At 31.8% G+C, this 22,892-nt stretch overlaps 1 protein-coding gene across 1 annotated transcript in view; it reads right to left on the reverse strand.

Moving 5' to 3' along the window:
• LOC109540660 overlaps positions 1-16,474 on the reverse strand; it is a 51,137-nt gene extending 34,663 nt beyond the window's left edge. The window contains exons 1-2 of the mRNA XM_019909101.2: positions 16,216-16,474; positions 7,030-7,270 (exon numbers count right to left, since the gene is read on the reverse strand). Of these exons, the coding sequence (XP_019764660.2) occupies positions 7,030-7,175 (146 nt within the window). The 5' untranslated portion in view covers positions 7,176-7,270; positions 16,216-16,474. The remainder of the gene's footprint in view (positions 1-7,029; positions 7,271-16,215) is intronic.
• Between the last annotated feature and the right edge of the window lie 6,418 nt (positions 16,475-22,892).

Raw genomic sequence — 22,892 nt, forward strand, 5'->3', positions numbered from 1 at the left:
CCATTCAATCATCCCCCATTCAATCATCCCCCCCGGATCCGCCCTTGCTTAGATGATCAGATGGAAACTAAAAATGTCAGCTAAGAACCAAACCTTTAAGGTCTTAGGGATTAGAAGACCAGCAAGAAAATGATAATCGGATAAAACTAAGATTACGAAAACTATTATTACAAAAACTGGAGCAGTTTATGCAAAGCAGAAACAGATACAATCTGTTCTTGCAGAAAAGATTACAAGGAAATGTGAAAGGAAAGTGATGAAATGTCTGATTCAAGATTAATAATCTAAGAACTTGTATGGTTTTCATGACAACTACTGAATCAGTTCGACGATCTGTATTTAAGGTAGGCAATGTGATAAGCAACGACGACAATAAAAAATAAAACATGGTGGAAATATCAAAATAATAGAGAAAAGTAGTATCAATTTTTTCAATTTAAAATGCTTTGAGGGGTCTATTAAGCAAACTCTAACAGTGTCAAATCAAAGTTTTAATAAACCCAGATAGTATTAGAAAACTGTCAGCTTTTCCAACTTTTTAAACGTTGGTTTCATCGAAAGTTTCCCTTGGCCATTTTTCCTTGATGCACGAAAATTTCAAAAAAAATTACATTAAAAGACAACTATTATTAGAACTTCTAAACAAAACTACAATATTTATTAGATGGAAATAATAAGATATGTTTTTGAAAACATTCCCAAAAAAATTATCCGAAGATGGATGGAAAAGATTATAAAAAAGGAATTGTTACGGAATTACAAAAGTCAAATGCTCTAAGGCAAGTTCTTTATAAAAGCTTACTATTCTAACAATACAACTTAAGAACTTAAAAGAGTTTGATTATCCAAACCTGCGGACTTGAAGCGCATTTCAATAAATTACAAAGCTTCCTAAAGAGCATACAAAAAGACTTACATATGTATAACTACTGGAACACTGCTGACCTTGTTAATACTCCAACAGCAAATTTTGGAAAAATTAGGCGGGCAAATTGTAAAACGGGCCGCGGTCAAACTTAATTTTGCGTTTGAATTCCTTTATCTTAAGCTTAGCTTAACAAATCAAAATAGTTCTATGTGATTAACATACTGTATATTACAGCTTAATTAATTAATTATTAATTGCTAATTTATTTGAAAATACGTTAGGCTAAGAATCTTTTAAAGTTCACAATTTATGGATTAGAAAACCTTATTAGAAAATAGATAAAATAGATAAATAGAAAAAAAATGCATTTCAATGAGAAAATGGACTAGTGAGATATTTTCAATCGCTTACGAAATGGTCTTTCGGAAAAGAAACCTTGCTTGGGATTTTTGTATTTCATGGATTTTGATATTGTGTGTTTTTTTGTTTAAATGTGAACAAATTTTAATAAAAGGCGATACCTGAAAATATACGAATACGCTCCTTCGAAAGAGTTTCTTTGGCCAGAAAGCGAAACTAATTTCCGCGATCTTTTTTAAACATTTTTTCTCAGTCGTTTTATAATTGTTTAATTTCTTTAATTTTGTGATATTATTTTAATATGTTTACTTTCAAGCTGCATAAATTCCTACTAAACTGCATAATCAACAATTATTAAAGTTTTCAGTTAATCAATTTTTGCCGAATTGTTTAATTTGAGTGCCTGGATGCAATTTGCTTTGAATATTACATCGCTCTACGAAGAACCATTTTTGAGATTGTTTTCCGAAAAGCAAAAAACAGAGTTCTTTTCATAATCAGTTTCTTCGGAAGTGGATAGCATTGAATTTTTAGCTGATTGATCGGCTTTATTCCCAAACTTCAGATTGTCTCGACATTCTAATGCTGAAAATAAACTCTTAGACACACTATTAATAGCGTAGTATTATATTAGATCAAAGTGAAGAGCAAGAAATGTTGGATTTGGCCAAATTCCTACAAAAATTCAACTAGAAAAATTAAAGAGTTTTCCGAATTGCCATGGATTGGGACAACTCATGAGCCTAAAAACGTTGAAAATCTTGTATTATCACTTCTGCCAATTATTTTTATAACAGAAAAGAAAACTTTTAAAAACACAATAAATTGACATCTTACAGAAATATTTTTTAAATTTTTAGTTGATTTAAATGTTAAAAGTCAATTTAAAATGTGCGTAAAGTGACACTTTTGCAGATGTTTCAGACGTTTTCATGCTTTATTGATTTCTTTGTATCAGAAATGTAATCCAAGGTTCTTGCAACTACTTGCAACTTTATACATAAATGTCTGTGCCTGTAAAGTTTTATTTAAAAAAAGTGTAAGTAGCCATGAAAATTAGAAACTGATACAAACATAAAGCACAATGGTGTTGCCCACATTTCCTGCTTTTCTTCACTTATAATATTGTGAATTCTGCATTGCTTCGCTCGCTCGTAACTGCTGAACAGAAATCGAACATTAAAACAATCAGCCGTTCGGCTGATAAATTCCCTGTGTAATTATTTCGGTCTAATAAATTAATTCCAATTAAGCCAATGGCCAATAAACGAAGTGTTTGTGAGCAAATTAGATCAGTGTCTAGAGTTTTTTAATTTTCGATTTCTCGTCCAAGCGGAAATCGGAGTCAAGTTGAAATTAATTACTTTAAACTTTCGATGATTTATTGGTTGGAAACCTGCTGCTACCACAGGCCTGATGAAGTAATTGCTGTTTATCAAATGGTATTAGCTTGCACCGAATATCGGAGGTCCTTTTCCGGCATAACACAATAGCTGAGTGTCAGATACTGTTATTATGCAATGGCAAGAATACAAATCGTAATCAGACAATTATCGGAGTTTTCCCAACAATCATTGATACCAGAAGTAACATAGCTTACGATAACTATTATTGGGAAGCAAAACTTACGCGATGGTATTTATAAAGGCAATCAAGCTTTACGTAATATTAAATAAAGATTTTCAGTAAATATATGTGGAAAAGTAACGTGTGACTTAAGATGCTATAATGAGTACTTCATGGTCGTGAAATGTAATTATTACAAAATTAGGTTGTTATATTTTAATGTCAATAGCGAACATCCCAGATTGCCTGAAGAACAGATGTCGGTATTGATGTAATACTGTTCACAATGTATTCGGTTTTAGTTTATGTTTAAATGTTGTTTGCTTTAAATCATTACTATAGAAATATTAAAATTATACTTTATTCTGCTAGAATCAGCTAAGGAGAGTGATATAATAAATGCAGAAAAAATCCTGAAAAACTAGTAACAGAGAATATTTCAACTAAAAAATTATATTGTAAGTCCTAATCAAAAGTCAGAAATAAATGTTAAAGTTAAGTTTGTGAGACAAAATTGAAGCCCATTCAAATTGAAAATGTGTCACTGTAAGACTGAGAATACTCCTTAGCGTAAAGCTTTTCATGAAGAAATATTATTTCGGTAAGAACTGCAAAATTACCTGAAAAAGGTAAATTGAGCAAAAACAGAAAATGCGGCAATACCAAACATTGATGAATGCAGGCAAGAACATACATATTGCAGACGCAGACACGAAGAGTTAAATGATTTTAGAAATTGGAAATTGACGATGATTAAAAAAAGTAGACTAATATTTAGCTTACTTTAACTTTATTCGTTAGCTTTATTAATTAGCAATATTCTATAAACTACTAAAAACGGTGAGAAATTAAGAATTGAAGCCTGAAGAGTGAAGTGATTATGAGACATAATTCTGATTAACAGACACACTGACACACTAAACCAGCATTTAACTAGCAGGTTTAAGATGTTGAAGAAACACGCAAAACTGCACTGCGCATGCAGTTAATTTACCGGGTCGGGTATACCAATGATTTAATCTATGGATCAACGACTTACTCATTGTTCATTATTATAATGTTCATATGTTGTAAATTAAAATTATTTAATCATTTATTTCCAATCTTATTGAGATATTCTTTCGTTGGCCGTAATACCTAAATTTCCAGCAACAACCAGAGCAAAAATGTGTAAAATTTAATTGAAGCTTAACCAAAAAAAAACAGAAACGCGATGAAGGACAAAGACCATAAATACTGAGTTTTTAGAACGACAATACGAACTTAATGCAGTTTAAACAATTATATAACACATTCTGCCCTTTCATTATATGAAACTTTTCTGGCCCATATGATATTTTTTTAAGTAAGAAGAAAGCGCAAAGTACGATATATAAAAAATCTCTCATCAAGTACTAAGGTAAAAGTACAATTTTCAAAACCGAATATCAAAATATTTATAATTATTATAAATAAATGCTTTGTTTGAAGAAATCTTAGTTTCAAAGCATGATTCGTCTGTGCTGTTGGATTATATGATCTTTTTAAAATCACACTTGATCGCACTATAATAACAGCAATATATTCGCATAATTTTCATGCAAACACTCTGTATTTTGTAGTGAGAGTCAAAAGACCAAGTAATACAACAGTATTATCCAATAAATGAATTTAAGTAGCTTGACATGGGCTTGAAATATATGATATAGACAAAATAAACATCTTTATAAAAAACCAAACATTTTCATTATCCCATCCTGTTGATCTAAAAGTGTTTTGTTGGTAGGAAAAGTAGAAGAAAAAGAACGATGTTGACTATTTTATATTAATTATAGACTGGTAAGCTTCATGACGGAACGAAATTTAAAATTCCTTCCAGACTTAGAAGCGTACGTTTTACACTTTCGCTCCTCATATAAGAAGATTGAGAATGTTACAAATTAGTAAGTAAAATGTGCGGCAGGGCAGTTATTCTTGATGAATTTATTGAGTTGTTTGGATTCTTTTGGGACTGCTTCGCAGTTTTGCCTTTCAACCATGAGGTATTTGATTTCTTGTGCTATCAACTCTTGTTTTTTGTATAATACAGAAACCTATTATATCAAATATAATATAGCCGATGTATTCCTCTTAGATCTTTGTTATTTTCATTTTTAAAGCGTTCCATGCTCCTTAAACGTCTCCATTCTGTATTGGATGTATTATCGTTTCCAATTAACTTACGACTTGTTTATTTTTTTCTTATGCGGATTTTCAGTTGAGCAATGCTTATTTTTCTTGCTTTACTTTATTTTTCGACCTTGCGGTATCTATTGAGTTGTGATTGTGGTGGCTATATCTAGATGTTTGCTTCAGGGTAAATTTTTACGGAGTTTTTGGTAAACTATTTGTTATTTATTGAACAATAAGAGCACTCTTCATCATTCTGTAATAGAGGACCCGAGAAAATTCTGTCTGTTTCAGCGAAAAAAAAATTGAGGCGAAATACCGAACAAAAAAGTTTTTAAACCTTTAATAAAGCCTCAGACAATCAAACATAAAAAACCAACCAACAAAAAATAAACACTATCCAATTTTAACTTAAGGGGTGTGTGATGTTATTATAAAATGAGCAGAAGGTTCATTTGACTTTAAAGGCCAGTTACATGACTTTATTCAGAATATTGCGCTAAATTTCCTGAGAATTAACCCGCTTCCGCACAATTCATTAATTCCACACTTGATTAAAAACGAATGCAAACTAAATTTTGTATTTTTTTTTAAATAAATGCACATCAAACGGCGCATTTCTTCGTTTAAAATTTGAACACTACAAAATTATTATAAATTGCGTTAACAACTGGCATGACAACATCAGAGGCCGAACGATGTTTCTGAACCCCAGACTCAAACATTCCATGATGGAGGACCGTTTAACAGCTCTTTCCCTTTCCTATTGAAAATCATCTTAACATTTTACCAACAGCCTTTTTTTATTTTGAACTAGTTACTATCTATCTGGAACAGTTTTTGTATTTCAACAAATTTAAAATTTGTCCTTAGTGTTATTTAAATAATACAAACTTGTTTTTGGTTGCTCAACGCTTTTTTAATAGACGATATTGAAAGTTTATCAGATAAAGTTACGCACCTTAGTATTAAAATTAATTTTAGATCCCGAAATTGTATATTTCCAAACAATCATAAAAGCTTTAATCTGAAGGATTCCTTACATTGACCAACACTTGCTGGTCTTCATTCAGATCAATGGGCTTATTTCAACTGTTACGGCAATTGAATGAGACAAAATAACGAAATTTGGCTTTTAACGTGGAACATTAATTAAACAATTTTATTAAAGAAAAATTGTTCACCATTAATTAATTCCTAATTCTTTTGATTGCAATGTCTAGTTAAAAGTCAAATTTCGTAAACAGTAATTGTTATGTGTAACTCAATTGCTGAAAGAGTTGAAATGTAATTGTTAATTCCGACATGTAATAGTCGTTGCTGGGCAGATTAAAGTTCAGAAATCTTTCATGTCGGACGTATGAAAATTATCACCAAAACCCTGCTGGTTCAACATCAAAACCGCTTCATGAGTAATTATGTTCACACAAAATATAATAAAATAAGAATAAAATAATTTCAAAAAAGTTGAGAGCGCTTGCAGAATTACTAATGAAAATTCAAGGCATCTGCTTCAAAAATTATAATACAATACGAACGGATCTTTCTTTACTTGTGCTTCTAATTTGTGGCTAAAGCACCGAAGGTCATGGCCATGACGATTTAAGGCTGTTTTGATGTATTGTCTATTAATTCAAAATTGCAAAAAGTATTAAAATGTAAATCAGGGTATTTCCAGCATACTTAGCATTAGACTTTCAGCTATAATACAAAAAATAAATAAGGATGATTGCTTCATCAATTTTCTCCACCCGAGCAGATACAATTTGCAATTGTATCCTAAGGCAAATCCACTTAAACCAACTGCGATAATGTGTGCGAAAAGTATTAGAAGCTCAAGCTAATTCGTTATTATAACAAAATAACATTAGCAGTTACTGAGATAAAAAAATCGACAATACAATTTGAGTTAATTATTAAATCTTGCTCGTACGAAAATTAATTTAAATGTTTTAGGGCAATGTCAACTTAGTCTACTTTGAGTTTGAAATACCTACTCAAAAGTCCGACAATGTCCAACTAAATGATTGGAGAAAAACCTAAGTGGCACACGGATTTCCAAAGGGAAATTGAGAAAAAGTGCTTACCGGCTAACTGAATAAACCTGTTCCTTGCTTCGGCTCTTCCCCCTTAATGTGGTAAGCCCTAAAGCAGCCAGTGGATCATCAGTGATTGTATTGGGATCAGGAGGGCCTGGTGGAATTTTTGGGCGTTCGCCCACCCATCGGGTCATTTTGGGCAAAGTGACGTTGACGAACAAAAACTTCTAGATTTCTTGCCGGAAGAATGAGTGTGAAGGGTGTCTTGTTTCATTGTACTTTGGAGAACCTGAATAAAATAAGAACATTTGCATTACTCATCACATGAACCTTCTAAATCGAGGACAAAAAAGTATGAAATTATAACGTTAACAATCCTAACAGATATCAACTATTGTAAATGAATTCTCGTAAAAATTTCTATTGAAATTTTGTCTATTAGTATAATGGATCGATTTTTTCAATAACAAGTTAATTAGACAGCCCTTGACCTCTGCAGTGCAGGACTTCTGACACTGAAAAGTTACAAATAACGAGGTCGTACCATTAAACCATTATGAGAACATTTGACACCGAAATATTGTTCAAACTCCAATTCGCATCATTTCTATTTTTAAATTCAGGCCTAGTGATGTCTCGTTCCTTTCTAATCGCCATACGGGAAAATCTTCAGCAGACATTATAGTTATAAATCGTTTTTTTCAGATTTAACCAATTAGCATGTAATTTGGAAGTGTTGCATGGTACACGCAAACAATTGCAAAAGAAATATTTCGCTGCTTTGATAATAATTTGCATATAACATTCAGTAGACTGTGTTTATGCTTGTTGTCGTATTCCATTTAGAAGATGTATTCTCCGTTCTGTTTGTATTACTCTCTAATTAATAGTTATTCTGCGGTTTTCGCTTAAAAGCTTTCGAAAAGTTTCTTTTTTTTTCTTTTTACTAAGACATGAAAAACGAATAGAAGGATTTTGGAAATAAATTATAAGAATTGCTTAAACAGTAAAATGCCGCACGACTACATAACAACACAATGCTGCTATTTTCATTGTCCAACTACTTCTTTTCGTTTCATCTATTCTAAGTGTAATTTCACATAAAAGTGTTTGGTTTATGTGTCTTCAGAACTCAAATTCAAGTCGATATTTTAATAATTTATAGAATAAGTGGTTTCTAGTTAGAAAAAAAATTGTAATGAAAAAAGAATGTCTAGTTTTAGCCCAGTTCACCATCATTTGTCAATAAAACAGAAACAAAAACCATGTTTATCAAACAAACTGATAGTTGAAATGATTAGTATTTATAATCATTTGTATGCAAGAAATCTTGAGACTCAAATACAATCAACAAATTACATTCTGGCTTAAAAAATTATTTCAAGCTTATTAATTAACTTCCAAATAATAACTCCGAAGAATTTGTGTCAAAATAAATATATTTTGTTAAACTAAATACATCAAATACGTGTGTCAAAAACTAATGTTTCACTTTGGAAAAACCAAACCCAAGAGTGTTAAAATTAGATTAACACTTTTAAAGCAAATTCGCGTGTGTTCAAGTTCATTGTCTTCCACTTGATGGTATTCCTTGCATAATTTGATCGTTTTGCTATCACCAGATCGTTTTTCGTATATCTTCCACCGATTTTTAATGCGCCTTTCACATGACATCGCATTAGTTAGAAGCGTGAGAACAATGAACAAACAGACAACAGGAAATGATATTCGAAGTAATATAAAGTACAGAATACGGTAGATGTTGCAATAAGCATTGTTTGATTAATTAATTCATTGTTATAAAAAAAATGTTTTTTATACCAATCCTTTATTGTAGCATTGAATTGTTTAAGAGCTACACTATTAGGCAGATTGGCTAGTTGAGTGAAGAAGCGAAACGAAAGGAAACGAATCGAAATATTAGCTGTTGCTAAAATGCTCTTGCAACGAACAAATAAACAAACACACTCCCTATTTTGTGCGTTTTTCCTGGAGAATTTACTTGAGAACTCTGAGGATTTAGAATAGTTTGAGAAACCAAAACTTTTAGAAGTAAATTTTAATGATTCATGATAAAATGTCGAAGCTCGGGCCTGGAAAAAGCTTGATTTTAAGTTAAAAATTCAGAGGACAACTGCATCATGAACGTAAAGAAAAACAACTTAAAGCTTTAAATTTAAATAAGCAGCAATATAATGTTAGAAAGCTGAGAAAGTGTCAAAAAATATAGAGGCAAAAGTAGATTCGGGTTCCACGAAATTAACTGGTTAGTTTCAAATGTAATTAATTTTACAAAGTCGCTTGTTAACAAACGGTTTCATCTAATTGACTTTAAAAAAAACTGCTCATTTATGTTGAACAATATTTAGCGCAATAGAAACATTTTCTGGAAACAAAAAAGCTCCAATCTGAAATATCGTATTAATTAGTTTAGCTGCATGAACATTTTTAAATATGTATTAAGCTTACTAAAGGAACAGAATAGCGTCTATCTTTCCAAACCGAAACAGGTTTAAAGTATTATCCTCCTATGCTTTTTACGAACTTTAGTCTTCGGAAGAAAAAAATGTTAGGAAAGAAAACAGCAATTTCCCCTATTTTTTCTCGTAACCTACTAAGAAATGAGGTCATATTTCTCCATCTTGTGGACCATGATTCATACATGGCCGTTGCGACCAACATTAAAAAATTATTTTCTATGTAAATTTTAGTTTTGTTCGCTTCAAACAATTTCGAGAAAGCAATTGCGTCCCATTGCTCTCATGGAATATTGTTTTGGTTATTTTAAACACCTGCAAATACAGACCATTTCGTATACCATGACAATAATTGTCTAAAAAATGCTCTTATATCATTCTTATCCGATTATGCCATTGATCTAAGACAATAGAGCAATAAAAATGTACGTGCACATAACTCTTGCGATGATTACGTTGTGCATATTCACGTAGATACCTGTTTTGCACAACTTTTACCAGAAGTTTTTCGTGTCGTTATCTTCCCCATGATTATTTAATTACTAAATACCCATGTCCAATTCTGTGTCATGAACAAATCGCATAATGTTTGTGTTGGCCCATACAGCCCAATCGCTTAAAGATTGGTATTGTGGATTTCTGTTTACACTTTCTACCATTAAGCCACAAAATGTGCAGTACTTTTCGCAGCACAACATTGTAATTGAAAAATGTATGAAATGAGCCAACAGTGCAATAAAAAGATGTGTTTTCTAGTGTTGAAATACAAATATGTTCCGGTGCAAAGTATAACCATTATACTTTCTAACGAGTTGCCGATTTCGACTGTCGGTGATTTCTATGGCAAACTTAATCAATCTGATTAGAACCGTAAAAAAGCCTGTTTTGCTTGATCTATGGAAATTACTAAAATTATAATGATACGTTTAATGTGACACAAATTGGTACTCTATTGATATATCTTGCCCGTATCTTTGCGCCTTATTTCGTCACGCTCTTTCGCAAATATGGATTGCAAACAACCGAACAAATACGTAGCAGATAATGTGTGTATGCAATATATTGCAGTTCAACTGCAAAAATTCGACTGATTAGAATTTTAGATTGATTTTGCTGCTAATCCTGAACTAGCATAAAGTATGTGTTCAGTGCAATGGAAAAAAACTATCCAAAATTGCTTGCTTAATTTGAAAATTTCAAGATTTCAGTCGGCAATATGTATGACTAACTCTCAATATTGTTGGGCATTGTTTAAACAATAAGCAGTAATTGGGAAATATTTTTAACTTTCAATGCGCTTATGATTGGCAGCGAAAAGATATGGATCAGTATTGTGCCTATTCCAAATTATTTTATTCACCTTCAGCAGACATCAGGTATATTTTTAGTAGTAGCAGAATAAAATAATTTAAATACAAGTTCTTGGTTTTTTCGAGCAATACTAGAATTTGATTAAAATTCAGCCCGAAATAAAATTAGTGAAAGCAAGTAGGAAAAATGTGAAGTTACAAAAACCAGAAAAATTGACCTCATGCAAGTAATTACGATTTTAAAAAATTATTGTAAATAATTTTGAGATTATTGACTCTAAAATATCAGTTTCTTGATTAGTTCATCGATCATCAACTATTTTTCAGTTCAATTATTTTTTTAAGTTTTAATTTTTAAAGAAATTTAGAGCATTTCATCTTCAGTTGCTTTTTGTCCTTTATAAGCTGTATCAAGTGTGTTCAACAGTCAACTAAGTACATTGATAAGTAAAATCATAGAGTAGCAGAAAGAATGCAAGAATATATCAAGTACTCTAAATTAAAACCAGTTGAAGCTTACACTGCATCTAACAGCGAATAATTATCGTTCGCAATGTAATTTTTCAAGGAAATCTTTCGAAATGTTGCCTTTAAATGCACATATTTCGAAACAAGTTGCGTGTATGGAGTGTCCGAACAACAGAAAATCGCCTAACAATTTATTATACAAATAATCCCCATTTGAACTTAAACTAAAATAACCATTAAAATGTTTACAAAATTTAATTCTGATACATTAAATATATCGCAAATTTTACGTCGTAGGAAATTAATTTTGGGCGTTGTATCCCAATTTTGATAAGTCCTGTATAGACAAGCATAAAAACACACACTTCCATGATATTTCCGGATAGGCAATAGACATTTTTCCATATAAAAACGTGGCGAGATTTGCAGGCATATGAGTAATACTTTACATCCAAAACTAAGCAAATTCTGAATTTTTATTCTATTTGTGATAGTTGCATCATTTTCGCTCTCAATAATACAACTACTAATCTCATCTACATCTTTTTCCAATTAGCACAGATAATATACATTTATTAAGGTAGAAAGTGATATGATGTGAACTATGGTACAATTAAAGGCGAAACGAACCGAAACCATTCACCTAGGAGAAAGAAATGATGAGTTCATAGATGAAGACAAGGATGAGTACAAAATGAAAACTGATTGGCAAAGTTATATAAATAAACCTTCATTCAAATGAGAGAAATTTGCAGTCGTTAAAATTCAATATTTTTAAGGCCTGCGACTTCGGGCTAATTCTGTGCCATCAAGCGCAATTTTTCAAAATACGCGCAATGTTTATCACTCAATAATTAATAAAAAATTATTAAAGAAATATTCATCTATTAACCTATTTAGACCCGGATTCAACTATCAACAACCTAAGATAAATCTACCCACATTTCACTAGTCAAATTACATAATATCAAAGATATTTGCCGCGTTGTGGGTGCATGCGAATCCTTAGATGGATTTTCGCTTTGTCGCAGCAAGTAACGTGATTTTGATCTTGAATGTTGTAATTAAGATTTAAAATTGAGAAGAAAAAACGACCCAATTATGTCAGTCATAACAGCCAAATAAAAAAACAAATTTGCAAAATATTTGCGTTTAGAAATATTAATTTACTTGGTCGAACGTTTCCACAAAAAGCTGTCGGTTGAGAATCAAATAAATTGGTTCCTTTTACGCACTTGATTATGGCTTATTATTATTTCCAATGAATAATGAACCCATAACCAACCTGTCCGTACCCAATCAGTAATCAACAGCTTTCATTTACAATATATTATAATACCCAAACAATTATAAAACAACATGAACATTATGAAAGTTTGCCTACAATGTGCATATTTATAAATAAAGTCCTGTATGGTTCCCAGCTTTTAATAAACAAATTATAACACTTAAATGCCCAGCCGTTATTTTGCGATTAATAATTTAATAAACTAAAAACTTTAATTTTTAATTAATAATTTGAAATAAAAAAGCAACAAATGTATTTAATTATTTCGCGAACTTCTAAAAATATCTAATATTGTTCAATTCGGCAATTTTCAGTTTTTGCATACCAACCATTTTTTAGACCAAACATGATTTTGTACAAAAAAGGTCTTAACACATCAGGCCGGAGGGCCTTAAGCAGACATTTTCGGACATTTCTTTCATGCCGTGAACATTCCGTACAAGTTTGATCCCATAGTGCTTTGCCCCAATTTTTAAATATTAAGCTACAGCATATAGATATAATAAAAATAAAGGAGTCAAACATTGTTTCGTTTGGTTTTGAGTGTAACAGCTTCCAATATTAAGATTTGAATAAATCGTTTAAAAATAATCACATTTATTTGCATCGCTTTAACTAATTTAGGAACAGAATGTGAGCAAATTTTATTTGGACGATTTTCTAAATTTAATAAATGCAATTTCTATAGCAAAGAAATTGAGGTAAAATGTGCATTAAACATCTTAATAAGGTGCCTAAAATTGAAATAACCAATAATTATAAATATTCGAATTAATATAGTCTTCCTAATTAATTTAAATTAGCCTCCTACACGCATCGTGCCATTTACTGATCACCTCTACAAATAATTGCACATAATTGGAAACCACATCAATCATAATATGCAGTTTTTCCAATTCACCTTGCCAGTATCCTAAACCATCGCTTTGAAACTTATGATTACTACAAGCAACTTATTAAAAGAACCGTCACAATTGTGAAATTCGTTTAAAAGACCGGTCGGAAGCATAGCTTCTTTGTTCGGCTGCTATGAAGTAACTCGTTCCACTTCGTTTGGCCAAAAGAGCATAAAAAACGCTTAAACTTCTACTCGTATAATTAAGTTGCCGATACCAAATCGCCTAAGACGATAATTGTGTTTAATTTAAGTTACTTCGAACTAGAACTGACCAACGCGAGACAAGAGCGAGAGTATCGTAGACCATTCGACCAAATTGATCTACTCAACTAACTCCAAGTTGCCATACTTTGACAATCTGAGTTTTCCCGAATGAGGGTCTTCAAAAAAAATTGACAAAAATTACCTAAGTTTTGTCAGAATCCTCTATGTGCTCCCCTGCAAATTTTATACGATCAACAAACTCGAAGTCTTCGAAACGACTAATGAGAAAAGACATGGAGCTCAGAAGAAAGATTGTTTATCTTTTTCGAATTTCTTTACCTGATCATGAAAGCAAATATTTAACAAAACGCAGAAAAAAATTTGCCCCAAAAACATCAAGAACCGGACCAATCTTGATGTCCTTAAACATACCTGTCGAATATTTAGAGGCGCACAGAATCTAGAAGATTTGGCCGTCGTTGCATAAGAATGAACATCATTTAGTATCAACGTCTCGCACTCTTATCAAATCAAAAATCCGTTATTTCAAAAGCTATGAATTAAAGATCAGAGGTCTCCTACAAAAAAGGTCTTTATTGCATTTGTATATGATTGGCATAAAAATGTTATTGATAAAGTTCCCTTATTAGCATTGCTAAAAAGCAGACGCTGAATATTTCATTATCAGTCACCACTGATATTGAATTTATTAGTTTGCTTCAATCTCCGGTAGATTAAAGTGGGTAAATCCGATCTTCCACCCTCGCCTGCCAATCAGGATGACCAATGAAGATTTGCAATGCAAATTTAGTCCAACATTCAGCTTGGAATAAGATTTTCCAAGGTTCCAAAACAATATGCATACTATTTACATATTGATCAGGTCGAAAAATGTACGATCTATTGTTTTTATCTATTCGATTAAATCATTTTTTGTATTTTTGTCATTTCCGAAAGGTCGTTTCGATAAATATCAACTACAAACCAATAAGCTGGGGATATACATATATATACAGAGTGATCCAATAAAAACCGCCACATGTCAGATCCAATCTTAGAAATAATATTATTGAAGATGCTGGACCAAGATTTACCGATGATTTTCATATAAGCCAGGCTTTAAGGCCTCTCAAGGCCAAGTTTCTCAAATATTTTGAACAGTATGGACAGTAAGCTTTTTTTAATTTATTTATCATATTTTCTATAAGACTTGATCTGTTCTCTAGGCTTTAGAGTCACTATAATTTGTGCAATTTTCCATAATTTTGAGAAGCAAATAATTCTAGCATCGCCATTGTATATTTGGGTAATGATTTGTTACTTCCTGAAAGACTTTCTTTTGGCCTCTTAAAACTCTTTTATAATTCTATATCCTTTAATTTTGATTTTTCGTCTCTTATATTGAATATTGTGTTAGGTTGAAGTTGTTTGTTTTAAGGATGCCTGGCAAATACATCTGCCAGCTTTTTATCAGTTCTGACCTATTTATTGTTTTGAATATGATTTTGCATACAAAAGATGTGGACAATAAAATGATTGGAGTTTGATTCTATGCATATTTCAACAGTGATTGTGCTTAAATTTTCTCGATAGAACCAGTTAACTTAACTTAACAGGAAAACCGTAATTAACAGTAGAAAAATGCAACTGAACAATTTTTCTGGATACTCCTGTATTCGATTTGCAATATTCATCTTTTGTTGCTCCTAATTAATATAATTTAAATAACGTATAACAACCGTTTAATAGCTTTTAAGCTCAATATTCAAATAATATGTTTCACTACTAAACATTTTGCGAAAACTTTGCAAAACTTAATAGAAGATTGGAAGTGCAGACACGCCTGGGATCAGTAAAGGTGTGGCAAGTGATGTAGCCACTTTTACCAAAGTCGGATTTGTAATAAGAAATTTGTTTTCTAACAAGCTCCAATTTACTAAATTTGAATTGAAGAGAATAGAAGATATGGATAAATAAGTAGACTGAAATATGTGCGTTATTTGGGCCTAACTTTMTTTGCTATCGTGTAGGTTACCGACGTTTCGTCTCGATTTATTCAAATTAAATTTTATGTGTTTGCAAATTGTGACAAAACTGTTTAAATTTKTAACTGTGAAACTACCTGAACTCCAAACACTCTAATTATAGAACTGGGTATAAAACTTTTYGTGTGCCYCTGCAGATCATTAGGTTTCATAATGAACAATTTCTGAATCAAAAAATGAGCTCTTTAACTAACATTTTTTAAAACGGTTCCTGCTGCTTTCAGTGGTTGGCAACATTTTTCCGCAATTCTGATCGAGTTTAATAATATCGAAATTGATGACCTGTAAAATAAATTTTAATTMTAGACTAACTAAATCTAAGGGTTGCTAACAAAAATATGTKGCTCATGTTAAAGCTTAGGGAACCCAAAAAAATTGAGTGAACRGGTGAATAAATTCCCGTTTAAAGGCTAAACGTGAAGGGGCAATTAATTCTAGAATTTAGGATGTTATTTGTGGTCTTATTTCGTGTCAATTGCAGTTAAGAAATATGCAAATGCAAACGTTTCCCAACCGCACTAAGAGTGAAATATTGGCTGCTTACCTTCCGCTCTACTTCCAAGATATAACCGGCAGATAAATATCCTGATATAATGAAGCCATGGTTTTCCAACACAAGAGATTAACTGAGAAAAGGCAGAAATTTGGAGACAATTTTCACAAGCAAAAAAAAATTAACTTCGCGATCTTTTTTCGGAAAAGGTACCTAACGGGCGAAGGAACCGTCCTTCCGCCGCGAACGAAACTGAAAGTACCACCGGAGCGTGGTCGATGGCCCGATACTGGTGCGATGCATCTGCAGGAGACGCCTGGCCTGGACTTGGAGAAGGGATTCGAAGAGCTAATTTTAGAGTAAACTTGCAAAAAACAACCATTTCGGGTCCAAATCATTTAACAATGCTTGATGATTCCTAATCGGTTAGAAATTTTTTTTTTATTTAAATATTTGGCGCTTTGAGGGCGGTTTGAGGGTGCAAAACTACGAAATCGGTTAAACTGGACAAATTTGAAGAATCTCACTTGAACTTAGAAAAGTGGGCAAACGAAAAATAAGAAACAACGTAAACATTTCGTGCAGAAACATGTGCAGAAAACACCTAACTTAAATTTTTGAAGGATTACCCTGCTCTAATTTCACTAAAGGAAAATTCTCATCAAGTTCCAAATTGATTTAGTAACTTAATTTCGTTGGAAGGTCGCTTCGTCACGATATCTTAGTCATATACAGGTACCAGTCTAGTTTTGAGTACCCGTCGAAATTGCCATTCTTGTAACAATGCCATCATTTTTCATCATAGATCGAAAGTAGGGCAAAGAGCGAAATATTAACGATAGGTCGGGAATTTTGCACAAACACCGCGAAAAACACGAATCAAATCACTTTTTTTTGTAATCTCTGCTCATTTTTAGTGATTTGCGAAATGTTACTGAGAGCTAATATTGAAGCCCTGTAAAATATGTATTTAAAATAAATTATAACGTAGTTTTAATTTTGCGTAACTCCATGAAAAGCTTTAAGAAAAACTCGCTCTTGCTGAAAGTTGATATCAAAAATTACCATTTGCTGTCGTTTTAAGACAATATAATGCTGCATAAAACTGTAGAAAGATAATTCGATTATCTTCAAAGCAAATCTGCATTTCGGCCAGACGTTTTCACAACAATTTGTACTCTATTTAAAAATAAACAGTAAAATAGGAAATCTGATCCATAAGGCTGGAGGTCATTCGAGACAATGCCCAAAAAAAGTTTAGTAATTGTCTCGGTTATTGCATGCTGCAAATGGGAGGTCATTTTGGACATAAAATTTACGTTTTGCTGTCTTACTAATGGTAAATAGCGGAAAGAAACCACTAAATCTTTTAAAATTGAATAATGCAAACACAGCTCATTGTAGGTGTTAGATATTTTACTTAAAATTTGTGCAGAATTTTAATTAAACTGCAAAGACATGGCAGTTATATAACAGTTAGTTTTTGCGAGTTTGCCTCATTTGACTTTCAAGTAGCGCGCTCTATAGCACTGTTTCTAGTCATTTATACTGTCTTAAGTGCGATGTTTAATATAAAGTTTTTTTTTTGCTTAAATGTAATGAGTTAATAAAGGACTATCGTTACACAGTTCTGTTAAATAATTAACAGGTTAGTGTGCGATATGAGAAAACTTTAGTAAATTTAAATGGAAACATCAGGGACAAACTAACGCTAATACCAAATCCATGTCTTTTACATTAATCCCACAAACAAAGGAAAAAACAGCAAAAAATTCGGTTCTAGAAAAAATTTAAGTGTTTCTTAAATTAATTTTATCATTTTTGAATGAAAACTCCCCATTATGGTCAAAAAAGAAGAAAGTCATCAGAAAATAATGCTTTTTGCGTTTTTGATTAAAAACTTTTAGTTTTGTGATCGGGTTTTGAGAAAACCTTAATAGTTTTCGGGGAAAAACGAACTAAATTTATTTTAGTTTTTGTCCTGAATTCAAAGCTATAATCATATCTTGTAACTTTTTGCGTAAAATACATTCAGATCGTCAGTATTTTTAAGTAAAAAAAAATTTTGTTTCTGAGTAGAAAGCAAAGCAAAAAAAATCAGTCAAAACTAAAAAACCACATTTTTTAAACAAGCTCTACAGTCTTCAGCGGAATGTAAGTGACGAGTTTTCCAAATAATTTATTATAAACTTTCGCTTATTCAGTTCGTTTTTTGATAGAAAATTATTTGATTTTTGTCCCAAATTCGAAGCTGGAAAGGGATTTGGAAACTTTTTGCAATGGGACGAAAGAGCCGAGTATTCCAATAAAAATTGTTAAGTTTGAGTTTGAGTTGAGATTGTTAAGTTTGCTGTGTGTTTTCTAAGCTCTTGCATATCTTTCCATCTAAGAAACTCGTCAATGCATTTTAGAACTTTTAAATACATTTTTATCAAAAATCGCTTCAAAAAACCATAATTTTGAGTCATTTGTTTATCTAACGTGTCTATTCCTAAGTTTGTTGAATTTGTCGCTTCACACGGATAACAATGAAGCAGGATTGAGGCAATTTGAGTTATGAAGATGTCTGCTGTCGCCATTTGCTCGGGAATTCAGAAAAAAGCTCTTAAATAATTCCACAGCGTTCCAATTAAAACTTTTGCTTTGAAATGTCCAGCCAATTCCCTTAAGATTACACCCTTTAAACTGCAAAAATTAAACCAGTATCCTCAATATAAATTTAAAAAAACATTTATTGCAGGTCAACTTGTTGATTTTAACTAATTGAATTATGTCTGTCTTATTTAAATTTGTTACTAACACGAAAAAACCCACAATCAAGATCAAAAAAGTGTGCGGAATTTCAAGACAAATAATATATGTGAAAGTTCCTTATATGAAAAACAACCCACAATACGGAGTCTTGATCCGCAGAAAAACTTTCTTTTTAAATCATCAATTGGCTGGTAGGTGTAGGTTTATCTTCAATCGATTACTATATAAAAAATTAATTGAGTGGATTTTATCCGTTTAGAACATACGTTACGGTTTTTATAGTGATGTCATGTCGCTTACATAAGATCCACTTCAAAGATCTATATATGATGGTTTGGCAAACTTTGGTTTCAATTAAGAAGATTGCTTCCTACCAAAAAAAAACCTAAACAATTATTGTAATCGAATAAATAATTGATTTTGTGCGATCAAAAAAAGTTTTTCTTTGAGATGAGCAAGCGATAAAAGCTTTGATAGTTTAGGCCCGAAGGTCTAAAAGTTCTGTGTTGAAATAGAAAAGTAAACTTTTGATATACTGGGCACCGGCCATGGTCCAAGTGCAAAATATGCAGATTCGCTTAGATAAATATGTGTTTAATAAAAATATAGAAGTCGGAACAATGATTTTAACCGGTTGGGCAATTTTTGCCTCAATATTTAATATACCGGACGATGATGTGGCCTTATGCCTATCCTTAACATAGTCACCAAATGGACCATAACGGCCAGTTAAGATGGTCATAGGATGTCGCATGTCGTAATTGGCAGTTATGCGTGGCTTGAGCCGCAAGATCATTGTTTCTGTCTAATTATGGTCCGGTTTACATGTATATCATTTGCAATAATATCGATTTAACGACCACGTTTGACTCAAAAAACCAAGGTTTGCGGATAACGCCACTTCAATTAAAAATCGAGACATGCAATTTTATCTTAATGATCGGGTTGTTTTTCAAATGTAACTCGGGGTAAAAAGTTCTCAATAATTGGGCAGCATGGCTTAATGTACTCCAGTCCTTTTAATGTCTGTTTCCTTAATCTTAGCTGCAAAAGTGAAAATTCCCGGTGGATAAGTTTAGTTTACGTTCGTTTGCGCCAAGCACAAATGCTATAAAATAAGTTTAAAATAGAATGCATTTGGAATATGATAGCAGTGCGTCTAAGTTGGCTTATATTGTACATTAAACAATAGCTTTAAATGTATATTTATATTTAAAATGCAACTAACGAATGGTCACAAATTGGATTAAGGAATGAAAGATAAATATTAAGTATGTGGCGGCGGTATGTAGACACATCCAAGAATCGCAACTGATTTACGAATTCGCCTTTATAAGGCTATCGGAACCGAAGAATCGAAATCGGAATGTATAATTTTAAATAAGAAGAAAAATAAGGAATGTTTATTGTTTCAATTGAATAAATTATTGTTTTTATAGTTCGTGAACAAATAATGCAAAACATTTATTTTTATGAACTATTTTTTGTAGGTGTTCTTCCTTCACTGATTCAAGGTTTTAAAAAAATGTACATGATTCTCTTGTAGCTCAGTTGTGGCAAATATAGTCAAAAAGTGCTTACAGAAGACTCATATAGCCGATAATGCCAATTATATTACAAAATTAAGGACTAATCATAAATTAACGATTAAAGAAGCGCAAGTAGAAATGAGTCATTAATTAGTCATTAAGATGTTCTCTCATTGTACTATTTTGTGAATAAGCAAGAGGAATTCTAAAACAAGCAAGAAAATTGGCGCAGTCGGTAGAATCTTTTTGAACTTTTTGGAAAGCCATTTTGATTTTGAAATCCGTGAATTGCTACACATCAAAGCAGAAAAATTATAGTGGAGCCTCCTGTTCGAAAAGTCAGAAGAAGGTTGAAAAGAAAAGAAACACGACACAAAAAACGCATATTTTGTACCATGGAATCATATTTAGAACCTGCGTTTATAACGTAGAAATGCGATTCAAAAGCTTCTCTCATACACTGAGTTTTGCAGTCGCAAAAGAAATGCGCTTTTCCTCAAATAGATAAATTTACTTCAAATTTCAAATAGTTTTATAAATAACCATTTTTAAAATTGAATTATTCAAAAATCTTTTACAAATCGTCCAAATATCTCTTAAGGAAATAGAACCGTAGAAATAAGTTCAACGATAATCAGAAAAAATACAAATGCCCTGAAGCTATGTCAGGAGTAAGCACAATTAATAAAAATATATATTTTCCATCTTATGCACTTCTATAGCGAAATCATTAGTCTTGTGCCTTTTTTATTTTACTTTTAGACAATTTATACGAAAAAACAAATAAGTTTGAATTTTGAAATATTATTTGCTTTAACCGTTGCATTAGTCGCTGCAACTTAAAACTAGAAGGCTCTAATTTTTAGCTGTCGCAAATCTTTGCTAGTATATTTTTTTTATTTAAATTAGATTCGAATTAATTGGACCTTGTTTTTCTGAAAACTCGACATTCTAAAAATCTGGTATTTTAACTCTTTAAATTTGCCTGAAAAAAGAAAATGGGGTATTTTCGAGAAAATTGTTGATTGTTTTGTGTGGAGAACTATTCTTATTCTGAGAAACAAATGTTTTCTAGTGGATTTTCACCACATGAAATTTAACCCTAATCTTGTATCATTTGCTTTTTGGTGCAGAAAAGGATTTTTGAGTTCCTGTATATTATTAGCTTCCGTTAATTCGCGTTATACTTGCGTTCAATCATTTAATGAAACGTTCTCACCTTGTATAGTTATTAAAATATTTAAATTAAATTCTTGAGAAGCCTCGATGAAGAACTGATTGACGGCCAAAGTTTTTTCATCAATAACAATTTCACACAATATGATTAATAAATTAATTAATACATTGCAAATAGTTTCCAGTTATCAACCAATTAGGTAATAGCTGCTAAGATTGATTCCTTCCCCCAACGTGTCTAGCAACAAGGGTCCATTTTCGATTTATTACTCATTTATTCGTATAGTATGATCATTTTGCAACATTTAATAACTATATTAACAAAACTACAATTAAAGCTGTTTTATCAGCCATTTATTATAGCGGGTCTGGGGCTGATAAAGTCAAGAACACAACAGATGGCAAATACGCGGTTTGGAGTTACGAAACTGTGTAATACAGGCCATTATAAAATTTAATAAATTTTCGCTTGGTATTAATGTTGATAATATTTTGCAAACTATCATCGCACAATTACAAACGTATTTGTTAAATCAGCGACAATGGGTCATAATAGACAATCATCGACGTAATAAATTGATTTTGAGGGCACTCACTGTTTCAGAATCGATGCCAAAACCAGGTCATGATGTCCGTATAATTTAATATTGTAAAATGTATTTTCCACATAAATTATTAATGGATAAGATGTTGATATTTGCGTCAGCTGAACTCTGATCAATTGGCAAAAGGTTTTGCTCTTTTTCCATATACCAATGAAAATGAATTTGCAAAAACTTTTTTTTGAGAAAACTACCAACATATCCTGGTCGATGGTTCACTTTCTACAAAGGTCATTTAGTTATCTGTAGAATGATGTAAAAATGAACGTTCTTGTTTATTTTGCTTCGGAGCAAAAACGGGACAGAAAGCATGAAAGTTTGGCATAATCTTGCAACTAAGTGTCTGACATTCAAATTTCGCTTTCTGGGTCAAAACTGCTCGAATTTCCTCACTTATGTTGTTATGACTGAATCGAATTTCATTTCTCTATCTAACGATGCCAAAACGAATTCTGTGTCTCAAATGGTTCGGGACAAATTTCCAAAAAAGCAGCGTCATGTTTGAGTCGATTTTGCAACTCAAAAAAAAAGCACGCAAAACTGAAACTTCTTGAAATCAAGATTTTTTTGAGAAAACTGCCAACTCTTCTTGATTGATGGGTCAGTTTCTAAAAAGGCCATTTAGTTTTCTATCGAATGATGTATCAATGAGCGCTCTTGCTCATTT

This window comes from Dendroctonus ponderosae, unplaced genomic scaffold (genome assembly GCF_020466585.1).
Source record: "Dendroctonus ponderosae isolate FM_Combo_2020 unplaced genomic scaffold, Dpon_F_20191213v2 Dpon_F_20191213_6, whole genome shotgun sequence".
Classification (NCBI taxonomy): Eukaryota; Metazoa; Arthropoda; class Insecta; order Coleoptera; family Curculionidae; genus Dendroctonus; species Dendroctonus ponderosae.